An 18071-nucleotide genomic window follows, 5' to 3' on the forward strand; every position below is an offset into this window, starting at 1 on the left:
TTAAATTTTGATGAAGTTTATGGTGTCAGTTGTGTCTTTGGTGTAGTACCTAAGAAATCACTGCCTAATCCAGGGTTGTGAAGATTTACATGTATGTTTTCTTTTAAGAGTCATAGTTTTAACACTTAAATGTATGTCTTTGATCCATTTGACTAATTTTTGTATATTGTCTGAGTTAGGGATCCATATTCATTCTTTTTCATAAGGAGATCCACTAGTTGTCTCAGCATTGCTTGTTAAAAAGACTATTCTTTCTCCCATTCAATTGTCTTGACAATCTTGCAAAAAAATCAATTAACCATAAATGTATGGGTTCATTTCTGGATTCTCAATTCTATTCCATTGGTCTATATATCTATCCTTATGCCAGTACCATACTGTTTTTCTTACTGTAGCTTTGTAGTAAGTTTTGAAGTGTGAGTCCTCCAACTTTTTCTTCTTTTTCAATATTGTTTTGGCTATTCTGGATCCCTTGCTTTTCTATCTGAATTTTAAGATTAGGTTGTCAATTTCTGTACAAAGTCAACTGAGATTTTGATAGGGATTTGTTGAGTTTGTAGATCAATTTGGGGAGAATTGTCATCTTAATATTAATTCTTCCAGTCCATGAACCTGGGGCGTCTTTCCATTATTTAGGTCCTCTTTAATTTCAACAGTATTTTGTAGTTTTCAATGTACATGTCTCACATATCTTTTGTTAAATGTAGTTACATGTATATTTTTCTTTTTATGCATTGGAAATGGAACGGTTTCCTTGATTTCATTTCAAATTTTTTATTTTTAGGGAGTAGAAATAGAATTGATTTTTATATATCAATCTTATGCCCTGCAACATGCTGTATTTGTTGATTAGGTCTAGCAGTTTTCTTGTGGATTCCTTAGGCTTTTCTCTATACAAGACCATGTCATCTGCAAAGAGATTTAACTTCTTCCTTTCTAATCTAACTTCTTTTAATTTATTGTTCTTGCCTAATTGCCTTGGCTCAACCCTCCAGTACAATATTGAATGGAAGTGGTGAAAAGCAGGCATCCTGGTTTTGTTCTTGATCTTAAGGGGAAAGCTTTCAGTCTTTCACCATTAAGTATGATGTTAGCTATAGGTCTTTCATACCGTGTTTCCCCAAAAATAAGACCTAGCCAGACAATCAGGTCCCATGTGTCTGTTGGAGCAAAAATTATTATAAGACCCAGTCTTATTTTACTATAATATAAAACCAAGTCTTATGTAATCTAATCTAATATATAATACTGGGTCTTATTATTAATTTTTGCTCCAAAAGACGCGTTAGAGCTGATTGTCCGGCTAAGTCTTATTTTCGGGGAAACAGGGTAGATGTTCTTTCATAGATGGCTTAGGTTGAGGAAATTCCCTTCTATTTCTAGGTTATTGAGTGTTGTTGTTTTTTTTTTTAAAGATTTTATTGGGGAAGGGGAAGAGGACTTTATTGGGGAACAGTGTGTACTTCCAGGACTTTTTTCCAAGTCAAGTTGTTGTCCTTTCAGTCTTGGTTGTGGAGGGCGCAGCTCAGCTCCAGGTCCAGTTGCCGTTGCTAGTTGCAGGGGGCACAGCCCACCATCCCTTGCGGGAGTTGAACTGGCAACCTTGTGGTTGTGAGCACGCACTCCAACTAACTGAGCCATCCGGGAACTCAGCTGCAGCTCAGCTCAAGGTGCCGTGTTCAATCTTAGTTGCAGGGGGCGCTGCCCACCATCCCTTGCGGGACTTGAGGAATCAAACTGGCAACCTTGTGGTTGAGAGCCCACTGGCCCATGTGGGAATCGAACCGGCAGCCTTCGGAGTTAGGAGCATGGAGCTCTAACCGCCTGAGCCACCAGGCCGGCCCCTATTGAGTGTTTTTATCATGCAAGTATGTTAGATTTTTGTCAAATGCTTTTTCTGCATCTATTGGGATGATTGTGTGGTTTCATCCTTTGTCAATTTGCTATTCTTAGACTTATGGTTACTTAATTGGTGTACAGAGAGAGGAGATAGTTGATCATGTGCTCTTGGTTGATAAGAGAAGAAACGAAGTCATTAATTTTCCCTCACAATATTAATAATATTTAAGAAACTCACACAATATGAAAAGCGATTGTATTCAGATATGAATACTGGTGTAGACTATTTCTATTCTATATTGGTTAGTATGTATCAACTCAATTGATAGGTTGAAGTTTCTTTTGGGTCTTGCATTTCCCAGATCACTTTAAAAAAGAAAATGTATAGGAGCTTGAAACTAAGTAAGGAAATAAACCTCTACTCAGATTGAGAAATTAAGGCCAGGAAGGAAGAGAGTGGGATTTCTTTTTTTCTGGTTGTACAGTATCTGAAAAAGAAGACTGACAAAGTTGAAATGAAGAACTGATTAAAAGCAATTCATCATCCAAGTAAATATCTTCTCAGTGATAAGGTACCACCTGATTCTGGTCTATAGTTTGACCCCTAACCAGCCGACCAAACACTGCAAACTCTTCAATACAATTTTGAATATAGCCACAGATTGAGTCACTTTGTACTTTTTGCTTTTGTTTTGGTTTTGGTGCCAACAAGAAAGGTGGCTATATGGCATACCATACATCCCCCTCATCCCCATCATTCTGTTAGTGTTGAAGGGGGAACGAAGGACTAGAAGCAGCTCCTATGGAGTGAACGCTGGACAAAACATTGTTCTTTAGGCCTTATCTGATTCCCAGACCCTTTAGCTGTTTTCTCTTTGCAGTTAGTGCAGTTAAGGCTACATTTTCAGGCCCAGTACTTTTTGCTTTTGTTCTATTGGTTGATGAAAGGGGTGTGTTAATTTATGATTATTTATAATAATTAATTATATTTTATTAATTATATTAATTAACTATATTAATCAATTATGATTGCAAATTTGTTTTTCTCACTTTTAATTCTGTCAACTTTTGCCTTATATATTTTGAAATTATTTGCATTCTAATTACGATTTTTATACCTTTCTGTTTAATTTTCACATTTATTATTATGAAAGATCCTTCTTTATCTTTCATATACTTCTTGCTTTAGAGTCTACTTTGGCATTAACTTAACTACACCTTTATACTGGTCTCATGAAATATCTTTTTCCATTTTTTCATTTACATGTTTTTGTGTCCTTATATTTAAAGCATGTATCTTGAAAAATGCTTAACATTGGTTGTTTTATTTTTAACCCAATCTGATCCTCTTGTCTTAATTGTTAGATTTAAGTCTACTATATTGTTATTTATTGTTTGTTTTTCCCATCTTTTCTCTGTTCTTTTATTATTCCACCATTTTCTTTTGGATTAATCCAGTTTTTTATTATTCATTTTTTCTCCTCTCTTATCTCTTAAATTATCATTTACTTTTTACTCTAGAGCTTGTGTTTACAAAATGCATATTTTTACAGTCTACTTTAGATTCCTACCTTTATGATATCCCAAAATAAAAAACCTTATGACAGTTTAACTCCGTTTAGCCATCTCATGCTCTTTACTATTGTTACGATATATTTCACCTTTTCAAATGTTGTGAATCCCATAAGATATTGTTTTTATTAACTGTCAATATAAATTTCTATTTACCCACACACTTACCTTTTCTGGTGTATTTCCTTTCTATGGTTCTGTGCAGTCATCAGGGACCATTTTCGTTCATCCTGAGAAATTGCCTGTAGTGTTTCTTATAATGCAGTTCTTCTGAAAATTTTTCCATTTTTTTCCTTCTGAAACGATGTTTATTTCATCTTCATTTTTTTGAGGGGTATTTTTTACTGCGTATAGAATTCTGGATGTCACTATGTTTTCTTTCAGCACTCTAAGATGTCATTCAGTTATCTTTTGACTTCTTTAGTTTCTGTTGAAAACTGACTCATCAGTCTTCTTGTTGTAACTTGAAAGGCAATATGTGGTTTTTCTCTGACTGTGTTTCATTGGTAGCAATTTTACTATGAAGTGTCTTGTTGTGGCTTTCCTTGTATCTATCGTGCTTAGGATTTGCAGAACTTACTGAATCTATCAATTGATGTTTCCTCAGGTTTGGAAAATTCTTGGGAATTATTTTTTCAAATACTGTTTCTGTCCGATTCTGTCTCTACTCTCATTCTAGGGCTACAATTACAGGTATGTCAGACTTGTGCAGTGTGTCCTGCACGTCTCTAACTTAATTTTTTGAATGAAATTTTTTTCTTTAGATAACACAGATCGTTTCTTTTGGCCTAACTCAAATTCATTAATTCTGTAGGCTACAATTCTTAAACAGAAGAGGACATAAAAATCATGGAAGATGGATTGAAACTTTAACCTAGCTACAGGATAGAAAATACCTAGCAATTGGTAATCAAAACAAGAACCAAACAGTTAGCTGTTTGCATATTTGATAATAAATCTAGTTTTTACATATGCTGTTCTCTATTGCTGTATCACTATTTCTACTTCCTTTTCCCCTCCTCAAATCCCAGTAAAAGAGCCCATTCAAGTATTATGAAAATAGGAGTACTTGTATTCACGTGAAACCTCCTCCTTAGAAATAGTAGGGTAACTGCACAGCTCTTTTCATAAGAAATACATCTTTCCTTGATACACATATTTAATATATTTTAAATGGGGAATATTTTCATTGCAGTTTGAAAATTGAGTTGGTTTCATGATCTTGTTACCTACTGATATCTTGCACAGAGTACATCTGGTTGAAAGAGAAAAGGCAGAGCGAAAAGCAGACCTTTTGGAGAAAAAATTAGCAGGTGCTAATAGACTCACCCCTTATATGAATATGAAAGGACAAGAAGATACCTTGCATAGTTATATGATGAGGGTAAGAATAAACTTTTACTGATTTTTAAAGAAACAGGATTTTTATTACCTTGTGTTACTTCAGGAGATAATTGGCACATATTTGTTGGTCCTCTTCTTGTGGAGGAGCAAAGGAAGCAGAGCTGCTTGCATGGTTGGCTGGAAGCCTTTCTGAGGTAAGGAGAGAAAGTGCAAGGAGGATCTGATCTGCAGGCCTCTGATTCTGAAGTAAAGGTTAGAGGGAATGGAGCTGAGAGACAGCTGGGAGAAGAGGTGGTGGTTAGAAAGTAAAATATTAAAATTTTAAATTCCTGCTGCTGACAAAATCTGGGGTGTTAGATCTGGGTGTAAGGGTTGAAGAGGGGCGTAGGTAAAAGTTATTGAAATGGAGGCAAGGAATTTCAAAGCTAAATTGGTTGGATCATCTACATTGGACATTGAAATAGAGAATTATGACATAAGTTGGATTTAGAAGGAAGAGATGAACCTGGCCAGTAGTAGATAGCAATTCACAGGATTAGTAGAAGATTTTATAGAAGAATGTTGGAGGATGATGGGAGACAGACAATTGTCAAAGAACTGGTGAACGTTTATTTTGAAATCTTTGTAACAGTTTATTTTATAATCTGAATGTAAAACAAGGTCCATCATGATCCAATTAATGTGACAGGTTCCATTTAAAAAAATTCAGAACACTTTCAAAGTCTTTTAAAGTAATTTCCATTTTTAACTGCTTCTCTCAAGTCACTGTAACTTTCAATTTTTTTTCCTTTTTTCTCACTGATCTCTGCCACGTCTCTGAAAACTCCCAAACCAGAATCCATGCAGCTCTGAACTTTTCTTCCATTGATTGCTCTTATTCTGCCTCTTTTTCCTGGGCTTTTAGTGATACAAGCCCATCATTACTTCAACAATTCTAGCCCTCTTTCTATTTCTCAGTTTCATGTGACAAAAAGCCTAGAAACTGAACTTGTTTACTCAACTCCCAGAGTTGAAGGTGGCAAGAAGGTGGAAAGAAGGCTAGAATTTATAAAGGTAGACTCGTCCTATAGGAAGTAGGGGCAAAGAAAAATACAAGCATTGTCTTTTATTTTTTTCCAATTTATAATGGAATCAGGACGATTACAAGAGCACAAGGGAAAGGATGGGGGAAATAAATGTGAGTCCTTGTCTTATAACCATAATTAAGTTTTTATAAGAATATCCATTTTCTTGCCAACTTTTCACTTGTCTTAGCGTTTATTGATGAGCCTTGCTTGAGTCAGTTATTTCATTAGGAGATGCAAAATGCTCCTTTTTAGATTTCTATCATTCCTTCTACATTTATTAGCTCAAAATTTTCTGTAAAATGTTTATCCTCATAAATCAGAGTTGTTTAGTTAGCTGTTTCTCTAAGCTAAATTTCCTATGATCTCAAAATAATTTCTCCATAGCATCATTTCAATACCTTTTGTTGTTCTAGTTTGGTCTTTTGAGTATGCCCCATTTCTTTTAATGACTCTAAAACTCTTAATTTCTTTTGAGGGCCTTTTTGCTGAAGTTTTGTATTATGACTCGGTTTATATTTCAAAAGAAGGGAAATGGTAAGTTTAACATGTGTATTGACATATTTAGGATAAAGGTGAAGCTATCCTGGCCAAGAACGTTGACAGATACAACATTTTTCACTCAGAAGGACCAAACGATGGGCAGAAAATTGGGGATAAATATCAACAAGATTTGATCCATAAGGAAAAACAAAAATATGAGTTAGATGGACCTCCGTATTCATTTGGCTGGGAGACTAAAACTGCACAATCCCACTATCAGAAATTCCTCGGTCAGTTGGCTACTCTTCTGAGCAACAGTGTTGTTCACATACCAGCCACGGAGGAAGCTGTGAAAGAGAGGATTCAGGAAATTGGTGCAAATGAGCAATCTTGGAAGTCTGTAAGTGTACTAACAGACAAGTTATTCATTCAAATTTGTTTCTTTTAAGACATGGTGTTTGATATAGCCAATTGGTAAACTCTGTGGCTCTAAATTTAATTTTGACTTTATTATTACAGTAATAAAAGGGAAGAGGAGCCTAGTATTACAGCGGAGATAGTCATGGTGTGAGAGGGAGTATAGAGTATTGTTAAGAGCAGTGAGCTTCTGTATGAATCCCAGCCCTGCCATTGCCAGCCGTGTGCTCTTGGCAGCTTATTTATCCACTCTGTGCCTCAGTTTCATTTGTAAAATTTGGTGTGAGGGGGCGTTTCGGGGGGACAGAGTTCCTATCAGAGTGGTTTTAAGGATTAAATGGGTTAATATATGATAAATGCTTGGTACAGTTCAGTGTCACCTCAATGAATGCTAGCTTAAAAGTAGTGGTGAAGAAAATATTTCCATCATGACCAAAAAGTTCAGTCAATGCAGTAAAATAAATTGTCAAATCAGTTATTTGCTTGAATTTACTGGTCAAGTCTATCAAAAGACTGAGCCAGCAGGTTTAAGTGGTTATCTCGCTTTGTTGTATTCAAATCATTTTAGTAAAGTTCATGATTCTTTACCCTAAAATTCAAACGAAAGATAGATGTTGCTTAAATTCAATGTGTTAGTAAAATGTGCTACACAGTAGTCTGTTTATTGTAGAGTTCCAAATTTTTTTACAGTTTTCTTAAAATTCACTATACAATTTTATTTTTCAGTACTAACTAAAATGTCTTATATTTATATATCAAAACTTTTTTTTTGAAACCACCATCTATTTAGTAACTTAATGTTGATACAGTGTCAGTAGAGTAGAAAATGCACAGTATTGAAATGAAATAGAAATCGTGAACCATGAGGAAATTTGATCTATTTTTTACCCCTACAGAGAACTGAAGGCCTTCAGCAGGAAATTCAGATGCTCACCAAGCAACTGGAGCAGCTGAATCATCACCAGGAAGAAGAAACCATTCAAAAATTAACCCAAACTGAAGAAAAGTATAGGGAACAAAGAAGACCTTTGAAACGTCTGGAAGGAAAAATTGCTATTAATGACTTTTTTCAAGGGAGATTAGACTTGGACAGGAATAAAGTAAGAATTTCCTGAAGTACAAGGCATTTCTTTGAGAATCAAAATGATCATATTTTATTATATTATCTAATATTTAAAGCTGTTAATACTATTTATACTTTTCTTAATATTGGAAAAGGGAGGAAATTTTGCTTCAAACCCTTAAACCTCATCACAGTATACACTTTAAACTTACACAATGCTATGTTGAATTTATCTCAATAAAGCTGGAAAAAATTATTTTTTTTTTAAGAAAAGCCTCTCCTCACTCCAAATCTCCCATTTCTCATTGTACACATATTTGATATGTATTGTGAGGGCATTTATTAATATATTTCTTCATGTACTTTAAAAAAGAGCATAAGAGGAAAAGGAGCTTAACGGAATGACTCTTAAAGGTAGAATTTCAGACACTGTGTTAGCTAGATATGGTGGGAATTGGAAAGGAGCCATTTCTCAATAATCAGTATATATAGTCCATTACCTTCTCCTTCTCTGAATCTATAAGGAAAAGGCAATTCTAAAAGTGGGATGGAAATAGATAGGATGCAATATAATTTATTTTCGGGAGATTTTTATTCTATTTCACTAACTTCACAGAATTGCTCATCATATTCATACCTGTGTTATACTATTTCTATAATTGCTGTGGCCCAAAGTGTAATCTCACTCACTCATTTAGTCTCATTCAATCCATCCATCCATCCATCCAATATGTATTGAGCACTCAGTTTAAAAAACTTGCTGCGTTTAACGAAGTGGTATCAACAATGTCCTCCACAGAGTCCAAAGATGAATCCAGCTTCTACCCCTGCCCTTGAATACGTGAATGATGATTCATTTTTATGTAAAATTTTTTTAAATGCTATATTAAATTTTAAAAATATACAACTAACACATGCTTTCTATAACCCTTGAAACCATGTTAAAATGTTTGAGAACAACAACAATCTTTCCCAACCCTCTTTCTGCCTTTTCACCTCAGCAACCAATATGTATCTTCTACAACTATTGCCATAGTTATGGAAATACACAAGTAGATATATAGGGATGGTGGTAGTTTTACAAAACTGGGACTATACAAGTCAAAATAGTCTTCTTACTTAGTAAGAAGTTAAGTACCTCATGGTCTTTCCTTAGATCAAAAGATATAGATTTAACTTATTCCTTTAAAAGCTACATAGCAATCAATAGTGTGTATATATGACTTATTTATTTGATCAGTTCCCTATTGATCAATTTTTTTCCGTTTTTTATGCCACTACAAATAATGCTGCAATAAATATATTTATACATATATCTTTCCATACTGGTGCTTTTGTTTCCTATAGGATTGAGTTCTAAATGTGGAATTATAGTATCACAGCATATGATTTTTTAAAATATTAATAACCATTGCCAGAATACTACCTTCTAAAAGGCAAAAGGAGTTCACTCTCCAAATAGCAATATATGAGTGCCTGTCTCCTCTTCACATCCTAGCCAGCATTGGATGTGATTATTCTTTTAGAGTGTGTGTGTGTGTGTGTGTGTGTGTGAGAGAGAGAGAGAGAGAGAGAGAGAGTTTTGAGTTAAAATGGTACTTTTGTTTTTATATTTACCTGATTACTAGTAAGGTTGAGCATCTTTTTTTTTAAATACTGTTGACCATCAGATTCCCTTGGTTACCAACTACTCACAATTTGGACCTCAGAGGCAGAAAGTTGAGTACTCAAACTCCATGTTTTGTAACACATTATCTTGGGCCATGGAAGTTCCCTCACATTTATTTATTCCTTTTTAGCCTCATTTCCCCCCCACCCCACCCCCAAAGGAAATCACTCTAATATATTTAATATGTACCTTTTTATTTATATATATTCTTTTAAATGTGATTTTTGTACATACATTTTAAATTTGCATAAATAGCATAGTGTTAAAAATCTCATTCTATTACTCAGCATTATATATATATTTTAAATTTGTTGGGGTAACATTGGTTAATAACATTATATAATTTTCAGGTGTACAACATTATAATTTGACATCTGTATACTCTATTGCATGCTCACCACCCAAAGTCTAGTTTCCTTCCATTACCATATACTTGACTTTTTATTGACTTTGCCCTCTCTCTTTCCCCTCTGGTAACTACCATTCTGTTGTCTGTATCTATGAGTTTGTTTTGTTAGTTTGTTTCTTTTTGTTTTGTATTCCACATGTCAGCATCATATTTTGAAGATCCACTTAATATTGCTATTTGTGCATCTATTTCATTGCTTATGTCTAATGCATGGAAGTCTACAGTGTACACATTTGCCATGTTTGGCCTGTCCACTCCTCTAGTGATGAAGACCCCAGTTACCTCATCTTTCTGCCACCACAAATAACATTGCTAGGAGCATGCCATCCGAGTCCCCTTATGGACCTGTGAGAGAATTTCTTAGGGATGTTTACTCAAGATTGGACTTGATGGCTCATAAGATATGCACACTTAATTTGACTAAGTACTGTGAGACAGCTCTCACAGAACAATAGTCTCTCACCAGAGATACAAGAAGTTTCTTCAGTCTCCACATTTCTTGTCATTTCTTGGTATTAACCAGCTTCCTAATTTTTGCCATTCCATTAGGTATAAAGTGATTGCTAATTTAATTTGCATTTCTCTAATTATTAATGAGTTGGAGCATTTTCTCTATCTATCTATCTATCTATCTATCTATCTATCTATCTATCTATCTATCTATTTATGTTTAGTCTTGGGATTTTTAGTCTTTGCTCATTTCTTTCCTTTGCCCATTTTCCTATTTGGATTCCTGTCTTGTTCTTGTTGATTTCCAGAACTGTACACATGTCTTCCTCATCCTGTTCAGGCTCTAACACTCCATGACAGGTCACCTCTCCATGTGGGCTCTTGCCACACCCTTGTCAGGCTCTGAGTTCCTCCGCAGGGCAGCTTTCCTCTGAGGACACTTCTGTCGCCCAGCTTGGGGTCTGTAGGCCTGCTGTGACCACAGCATTTCACTTCTCATTTTGGTGTAGATGCCTACCTTATTCTGCCCCCCTAGTGGCTTTAGGGCTGGACTGTTCAGAAAGGAAGGGAAGGAAAGGATGAAGTATAGGAAGAAGAAGAGCACTGGTTTATAGTTAACCTTCCACGCATCCTGATAGGTGCACTTATATAAACCATAATTTTTCTGTCAAGAACGACTTCAGCTTTGTTCCACAAATATTGACATGTACTGTATTCCTTTAATTTTAAATATAGCAATACATTTTTCAGTTTCCAAATATATAGGGTTTTAAAAATTTTATTTTTTATTCCAACATGGCAGAAATACGATATGATCCTTGGTAATTTATTGAGGCTTTTAACATGGCCTAATACTTGGTCTATTTTGGTAATTGTTTCATGTGTGCTTATAAAGAATGTGTTCTCTTTGTTGGGTGTAAAGTTCCATATTATTCATATGGTTTAGATTGTTAGTATCTGTGATTATTTTTGTTTCCTTGATTCTAGAAAAGGTATGCTAAATTCTCCAGGTGTAATTTTTGACTTATCCATTTGTCCCTGCAGCTCTGTCAGTTTTAGCTTTATAGGCTCCTGGAGCACAAGCACCCACGATGATCTTTTCTGTCTTTTTTTTTTAAGCACTATGAAACATTTTCTCTTTTTGTCCTGTATAAAATATTGCTTTACATTCTCCACTTTCAGAAATTATGGTTCTGAAAGCAATTTCCTTTTGGTTCATATTTGCCTGAACGTGGTATGTTTTTATCCTTTTATTTTCTGCCTTTCTCTGTCTTCGTGATTAAAGACAATGTATGGTTATATTTTTAAAATCCAATTGGAAGGTATCCAATTGGTGAATTTAACATGTTTACACTTACTGCAATTAATTTCCATATATTTTCTTTTCTTTTTTTTTTTTTTTTTTTGGAGGCAGTCTTTTCCTGGTTTCTTTCAGACAGATCAAATTTTTCTTCTGCTGGTTTTAAAGTTATATATTCTGTTTTTATTCTTATGCTGGTATTCTTTTGTTAGGAGCCATATTCTTGTTTACTTAATATTTACAAGAATGTCATGTCCCTAAGTCTCTGACCTCAGCCCCCAATTATGTTGTTGTTCTCTAAATTTTAAATTTCTGGATTGTTAGAATATACTTTCTCTGTTTTCTTTTACTTGGTCCTAATTATTTTTAGACAACCACTAAACTTGACCAAGGTATTTTATCACCCTTAGTTGCATATCTCTTGCATCATCCTCCTGGATTTTTCTCCTTATTTGAGCATTTCTACAAGAGTTTTTGACAATTTGATCTTTGTCTGGCAAACTTTCTGACACAATATGTGCCTAATAACATTTTTATTATACCCTTATATTTTAATGACAATTTGACTGGATATAACCTAGGTTCAAAGTGCCTTCATGAAATTCTTTTAAACTATCTCCTTGCATCCCCTGTTACTATTAAGATGTCTGATATCAATGTGATTCTTACTTCTTTGTAGGTGATCTACTCTTTCTCTTAGGAAGTTTTTGAGTTTTCTCATTTACTTTGATATTCTTAAATTTTGTTATGTGTTTAGATGTATGGTTTTTCCTCATCTCTCTTGTTCGGCACTTTATGAACTTTTTAAGTCTGTCATCTGTCAATTTTATCATTTATTTCAACATTTTCCCCCTTCATTTATTTTCTTTTGATTTTTTTTCACACTTCTCTTTGTTTTCTATACTCTCTCCTTCTGTGACTCATATTGAAGGCTGGTATTTTAATTCTATTCTTCATGTCTTTGTATGGTGGTTAATTTTGTGTCAGCCTGGCTAGGCTATGGTGCCCAGATGTTTGGTCAAACACCAGTCTAGATGTTGCATTTTAGATGTGATTAACATTTAAATCAGAAGACTTTGAGGAAAGTAGATTACCCTCCATAATGGTATTAATAAAATTGTCTACTTACCTGTACCCTTGTTAGCGATGAGTCATCACTTTTATTGTGATATTTTATTTTCTGGAGTAGTTTAATAATGCATATTTATGGTGAAAAAATATTTTACTTATGTAAATATTGTTAAGTCTGCAATTTATCATTCTAGAGTAGATCTGATATGCTAGTGTTAAATACCATCTTAAAACACAACTTCTTCATTTCAACACTGTTGATGTCTTCAAAGAAAAACTCCAGAACTAAGAATTCCCAGATAGAAGAACACAGCAAGATGTTCAAACAGCTAGAGAAAGACAACAAGCAACAAACATTATTGAAAATTAAACAGAATTTGCAGATTGCTACAACTCAAAGATTAGAGGAGGAAATTCAGAAACTTCAGAAACAGCTCAGTGATTTGAAATTGTCAAATAAAAATATGAAAACTCAACTGATAAGAGTAAATGTCCTTAAGGTAAGTAAAGGAAATGAGGCTTTCAAAAATTCACTTAAGCTTTGTTACGGTCTTTTAATACTTTAACTGCATATTTCTCACTGAACTTTAAAAAATTAACATTAAAATTATTTTACATACATACAAAAGAATAGATAATATTAAAGCATATATAATAATAAACTTTGATACCTGCAAATCTACCACTAATCTTTAAAAAAAGACTATTATCAATCTCATGGAAGCCCCCATGTATTCCCCTCTCTACTTTTCAAAGGTAACTTCTAGATCCCTTGCTTTTTATTTTAGCCTTACTTTTGTATTTCTTGTTGGGGTAATAGTTAAAAGGTTTAGTCATTTTGGGGGCTCCTCTCTGGACCTTCTCTATTTGAAGCTTCAGTTGTAATATTTCAAACATACATTTTATATCTTAAACCACAGGTGCCCTAAAACCTTATTGATCAACTTTTTTTTTCCAGTTTATCAGTAATATTTCTCTTAGTTCAGAGCCAGTTATTTTCTCTATTTAATTAGCTCATACTGTAAGACTTTTGAGGACATGGAACACTTGTTAAACCTCTTTAAACTACAAGTGCCTAGTTTATAAGAGTGTTCAGTGATGATTGATTATTGATCAGTATGATGGTGGGGAAATGTCCTCTTAGTTCATAAACTGGAGAATTTTCTTTCTTTTCCATGTATCTACCTCTTAAATAAAAAGAAAAAAAAGAAGGACTAGAAGCATGATTGTCATGTGTCATGCCTGCCTACTTAGATTTAGAAGAGATCTAATCAGAGTCATCTCCCTTTCCCCCAACCCCAACCTTACACCCTCACAGGACAAAACCATTGAGAAACTCAGGCAATCTTTAACAAAAGTTGAAGCAATGAAAGGGAAGGCAGTTATGGAAACAGATAACTTGAAAACTACATTAGATTCGGCCAAGCAAGAGGCAAGATGGGACAAAGACAGGGACCGTCAAGTGTTAGATGCTGTCACTCCTGAGCTCGGCAAACCAAAGAGCACACTTGACGAAGCATCAGAACGACAACAAGAGGTTATTATTATTATTATATTACTATATTAAAATTCTTTAAGTTGAAGCGATCAACACCCACCTCAACTTAGACTTTACCTCTTAGACAAAAGGAATTTATTGGCTCATGGAATCAAAGGGAGTTAAACAACCAGAGCTTTGGGAGAGCAGAGATGCACCTGGGCTCCAGGATGAGCATCTGGAAACTTCTGAGGCCTTTCTCACCATCTCTTCTTGGCATCTCTCTGTGTGTCAGCTTGTCTATCTGACTGACAGCCACAGAGTTTTATAGCCAAGAAAGGGCCAGTTTAGGCCTATCCTAGGTGAATTAACAGTGGTGAGGGATGGGGATATAAGATTATCTCAGCTTTGGTCTGTGTACACACCTATTGACTAACCAAAGACAGGGAGGGGAGGGACTTGAGAGAATGGAAGTTCAGGGGAAACCATGTGTTTGAGGCTGGGTCACTTGCTTCTAAAGTGGCTTAGATTTTCACTATATTTATAAAGCAGATATTTTAGGAAACTCTTAAAAGCCTGATAAGTTTGGGCTATTGTGGGATTGTATGTCATACCTCCATATTCGCATATTAGGTGCTTAAGAAATATGTGACTTTAACCAATGATTTAAAGAGTCTTAGAACATAAAGTCATAATATTGTTTTCTTTTTCTTCTTTTAACTTCTGCATATTCACTTTCTTGATTATTTTTATTCTTCTCCTCAGTGTCCCTTATTACATTTTCTGTCAGATCTCCTCTCCTTTAGGCACTTTGTAGTTTACTCATTTCTGAGATGATTTTGTCTTGTTCTTGCCTGAGTTAAATCATTACATTTTCCTTACTCATGCGGCATCTTAAGCATCATTTTTTGTCCATTTCTATTCTGAATAATATTTAGAAAGGTGTTTTTTCACCCCATTTCTGCAAATCCTCGTCTAATTGATATTGAATTAGTAGCAAATGTGTGTCAAACATGTTTCCCCTGTTTCATGCCCGTTTTTGGGGGGCGGAGTATTTTCATTGCCTGAACAGTTTGTGTGATACTGACTTTCTATTTTCTTCTTTAAATAAGTTTGTATGGATATTATTTGCCACTCATCTATTTACTTTAAAATCCCTTTGATTGCCCTGCCCTCTTAATTTCAGGTGTTTCTACTTTAGAATTGTTTGGGGGCAGGGTTTATTTACTACGTTTCTTAACTCAATACCACCCTCTTCTGTTGGTAGTGAGTGGTTTCTAAAATTTACTAGATCAAGTCTTTCATTTTGAGGGGTGGGAATTTATGTGATATCTGACTCTTCAATACTCTCGTATATATAATTCCCTGTTTGTATATATAATTCCCTCTCTTGTATATATAAGTTCCACTGTTTGCTTTTTTCCCCTTTCCTTTATCACCAAGCCTCCAAGGCACACCTCGCCCTTCTAAGCACCTCCCTCCCCCCCCAGAAACCTTGCCCTTCCTTACAACTGCCATTTCTGGTCTCACGGGCTTCCAGGCCCCTTTCTTTTCCTTCCTCACTTGCCAGTGTTCTGATCCACCAGGTCTCAGACGTGTCCTTAGTATTTCCCCATTTGGCATTGTGCCGTTTCTGGGACACCAGTGGAAAACAGCTGCATCCTCCAGAGAAGCTGCCTCTTCTGGTTTAGGATATTCATTTCCCCACTTATATGCCAACTGAAGTCTGTGGTATTCTCTAGTTAGCTTTAGGCATAATTTATGGATGGTTTTATCTGTGTCTTTGTTGATCACTATGGTTTTTGGAGGATGGGTGGAGAGATATATATTTAGGAGTCTACTAATACCATACAGCAAATCAGTTCAAGAAGTAATTACCTTACATATGAAAAACAAGCAGCAATAAAATTAGATTTAATCTATAAAAGTTTAAAAATTAGGAAAAAATCTTAAATGAAAACTTTAAATAAAGACTTCTTGTAATAGAAGAGACCATTTTTATAGCTTAAAAACATTATTTGAATATAGAATGTTACATTTCATAAAGAAATGTTTAATAAGACTAAATTTCTAATACCAATTTCATTGTACACAATAAGTAGGTGGCCAAAACTAACGACATGTCTTGATTTTTGTGGTGATTCTTTGTAGCGTGTCAACTTTCGAGAAACTATAATGAAGATGTTGGGATTTAACATGAAAACAGCAGACAAGGAAATTATCACTCACCTAAGGCTTATTATCCAAGCTTATGAAGCATCTAACAAATTGAAAGTTGCTTCTGACTGAGACTGGATGATGAATAAAAACATTTTGCCTTCTCACTGCTGCCAACAAGAACTCAGCAGATTATATACATTTCCTCCAGCATCTAGAGTTTGGCTACATTATGAATAAAACACATTGGAAAATTTTTACTTGAATATGTTCTGTCCTTTGATGTATGGCATTTAACTTTTTTTTGTTATAATATTGTTCTATACATTTATTTATGGTGTAGTCTAGATTGTTACTTGTAATATATATTATCCAATTATATTTATTAACTATTTTAAGCAGAATATTAATCAGAACTTTTGTTGGAATATTTATATCTCTAGTTAACCGTCTGTTTCTAGAATGAACATTTTATTGAGTATACCCTCTTACGAATCAGGTAAAGTTGTATTCTATAACTTGAATCTATCTTATCTATTTGATTAACTGAGAGTGTGTGAAAATCAGGCATGAATTGTTGAGGGGTAGGAAAGTCATTAAGAATTCTTATAAATGTGCAAGAGAATATAGTGTGTTTTTTATTTTCTTAGTATTTAATAGTGTCTGCTGGTGTTTCTAAGTTAATGGACTACTTTTCAAATAGTATAATTTCTAATTTATTTCATTAAAATAGGAAACTGCTCTTCTTATAAGGTAGTTTTAGATTTATCCAAGATGTCCTCTGTAGGAATAGGTGGGAATCTGGACAGGCCTGTGGAGACTCAATGCCTGCTGTGGTCATTTTAAAAGATCTCCTGTGGCGCTTCATTTTAGAGGGATCTTCAGGGTGGAAGGAATCTTGTTACACTGGACCTTACAGAATTAGCACTTTGGAAGAAAATGATTATCTTGAGTACTCATTCAAGGAAAAAAAAAAGAGAATCACTCCCTTTCCAAATGGTTGTAGCCATGTTTCTCAAACTGGGGGGCCAAGGCACTCGGGTGCATTGCAGGGATCTTAGCTTGTCATGGAGTATTTCAAAAACAGTAATACTTGACATTCGTCAGGAAAATACTCCAACTATCAGCTCCAAGTAGTCTATAGTTTCAACATTGGATCACTCTTCTTTCTTTTAATGACATATCTTTGTGATGGAAACTGCCCAGGGCTTCTCAGGACTTATAAATTTGGGGTCCAGCAGTTGGTGGTATCACTACCAAGTAATCACAGGATCCTTGGTTACAATGTAAGAAATCCATTACTGTTCCTCTCAAGAATATCCTTGGACTGGCAAAAGAGGAAAGGTAGGGACACCCTACCCAGAGCCTCCACCGATAGCCCAACTCACTCAAGCTGTAAGAACCACTTTCTTGTTCAGGATACCACCAGGATCAGCTGCCTACTACAGCCTCAGCACAATGAGCTGGAACGATTGTACAATCCCATAAGCTAGGCAGGCTGTCACCTCTTTTCCAGAGCTTCCGAGGAACACAGCTATTGTACTAACTATGGTTTCAGATGGTTACTAGATTTATTGGGATGATCACTTTGCAAGTTATATAAATGTCGAATCACTATGTTGTACACCTGAAACTAATATTGTATGTCAACTGTAACTGAAAATAAAAATAAAATATTTTTTTAAAAGCTGTGTCAGAATCACTTAATGAACTTAAATTTTTTTTCTGGGCCAGAGATTATGATTCAGTTAGTGTG

The 18071-nt window shown here is 34.9% G+C and overlaps 1 protein-coding gene across 1 annotated transcript in view; it reads left to right on the forward strand.

The window, feature by feature from the left end:
* Positions 1-17960, forward strand: part of LOC109448241 (uncharacterized) — a 38806-nt gene extending 20846 nt beyond the window's left edge. Inside the window, exons 4-8 of the mRNA XM_074327375.1 lie at positions 4660-4795; positions 6388-6702; positions 7616-7819; positions 12954-13181; positions 16310-17960. Of these exons, the coding sequence (XP_074183476.1) occupies positions 4660-4795; positions 6388-6702; positions 7616-7819; positions 12954-13181; positions 16310-16447 (1021 nt within the window). The 3' untranslated portion in view covers positions 16448-17960. The remainder of the gene's footprint in view (positions 1-4659; positions 4796-6387; positions 6703-7615; positions 7820-12953; positions 13182-16309) is intronic.
* Positions 17961-18071: the final 111 nt, after the last annotated feature.

This window comes from Rhinolophus sinicus, linkage group LG03, assembly GCF_036562045.2.
Source record: "Rhinolophus sinicus isolate RSC01 linkage group LG03, ASM3656204v1, whole genome shotgun sequence".
Lineage (NCBI taxonomy): Eukaryota > Metazoa > Chordata > Mammalia > Chiroptera > Rhinolophidae > Rhinolophus > Rhinolophus sinicus.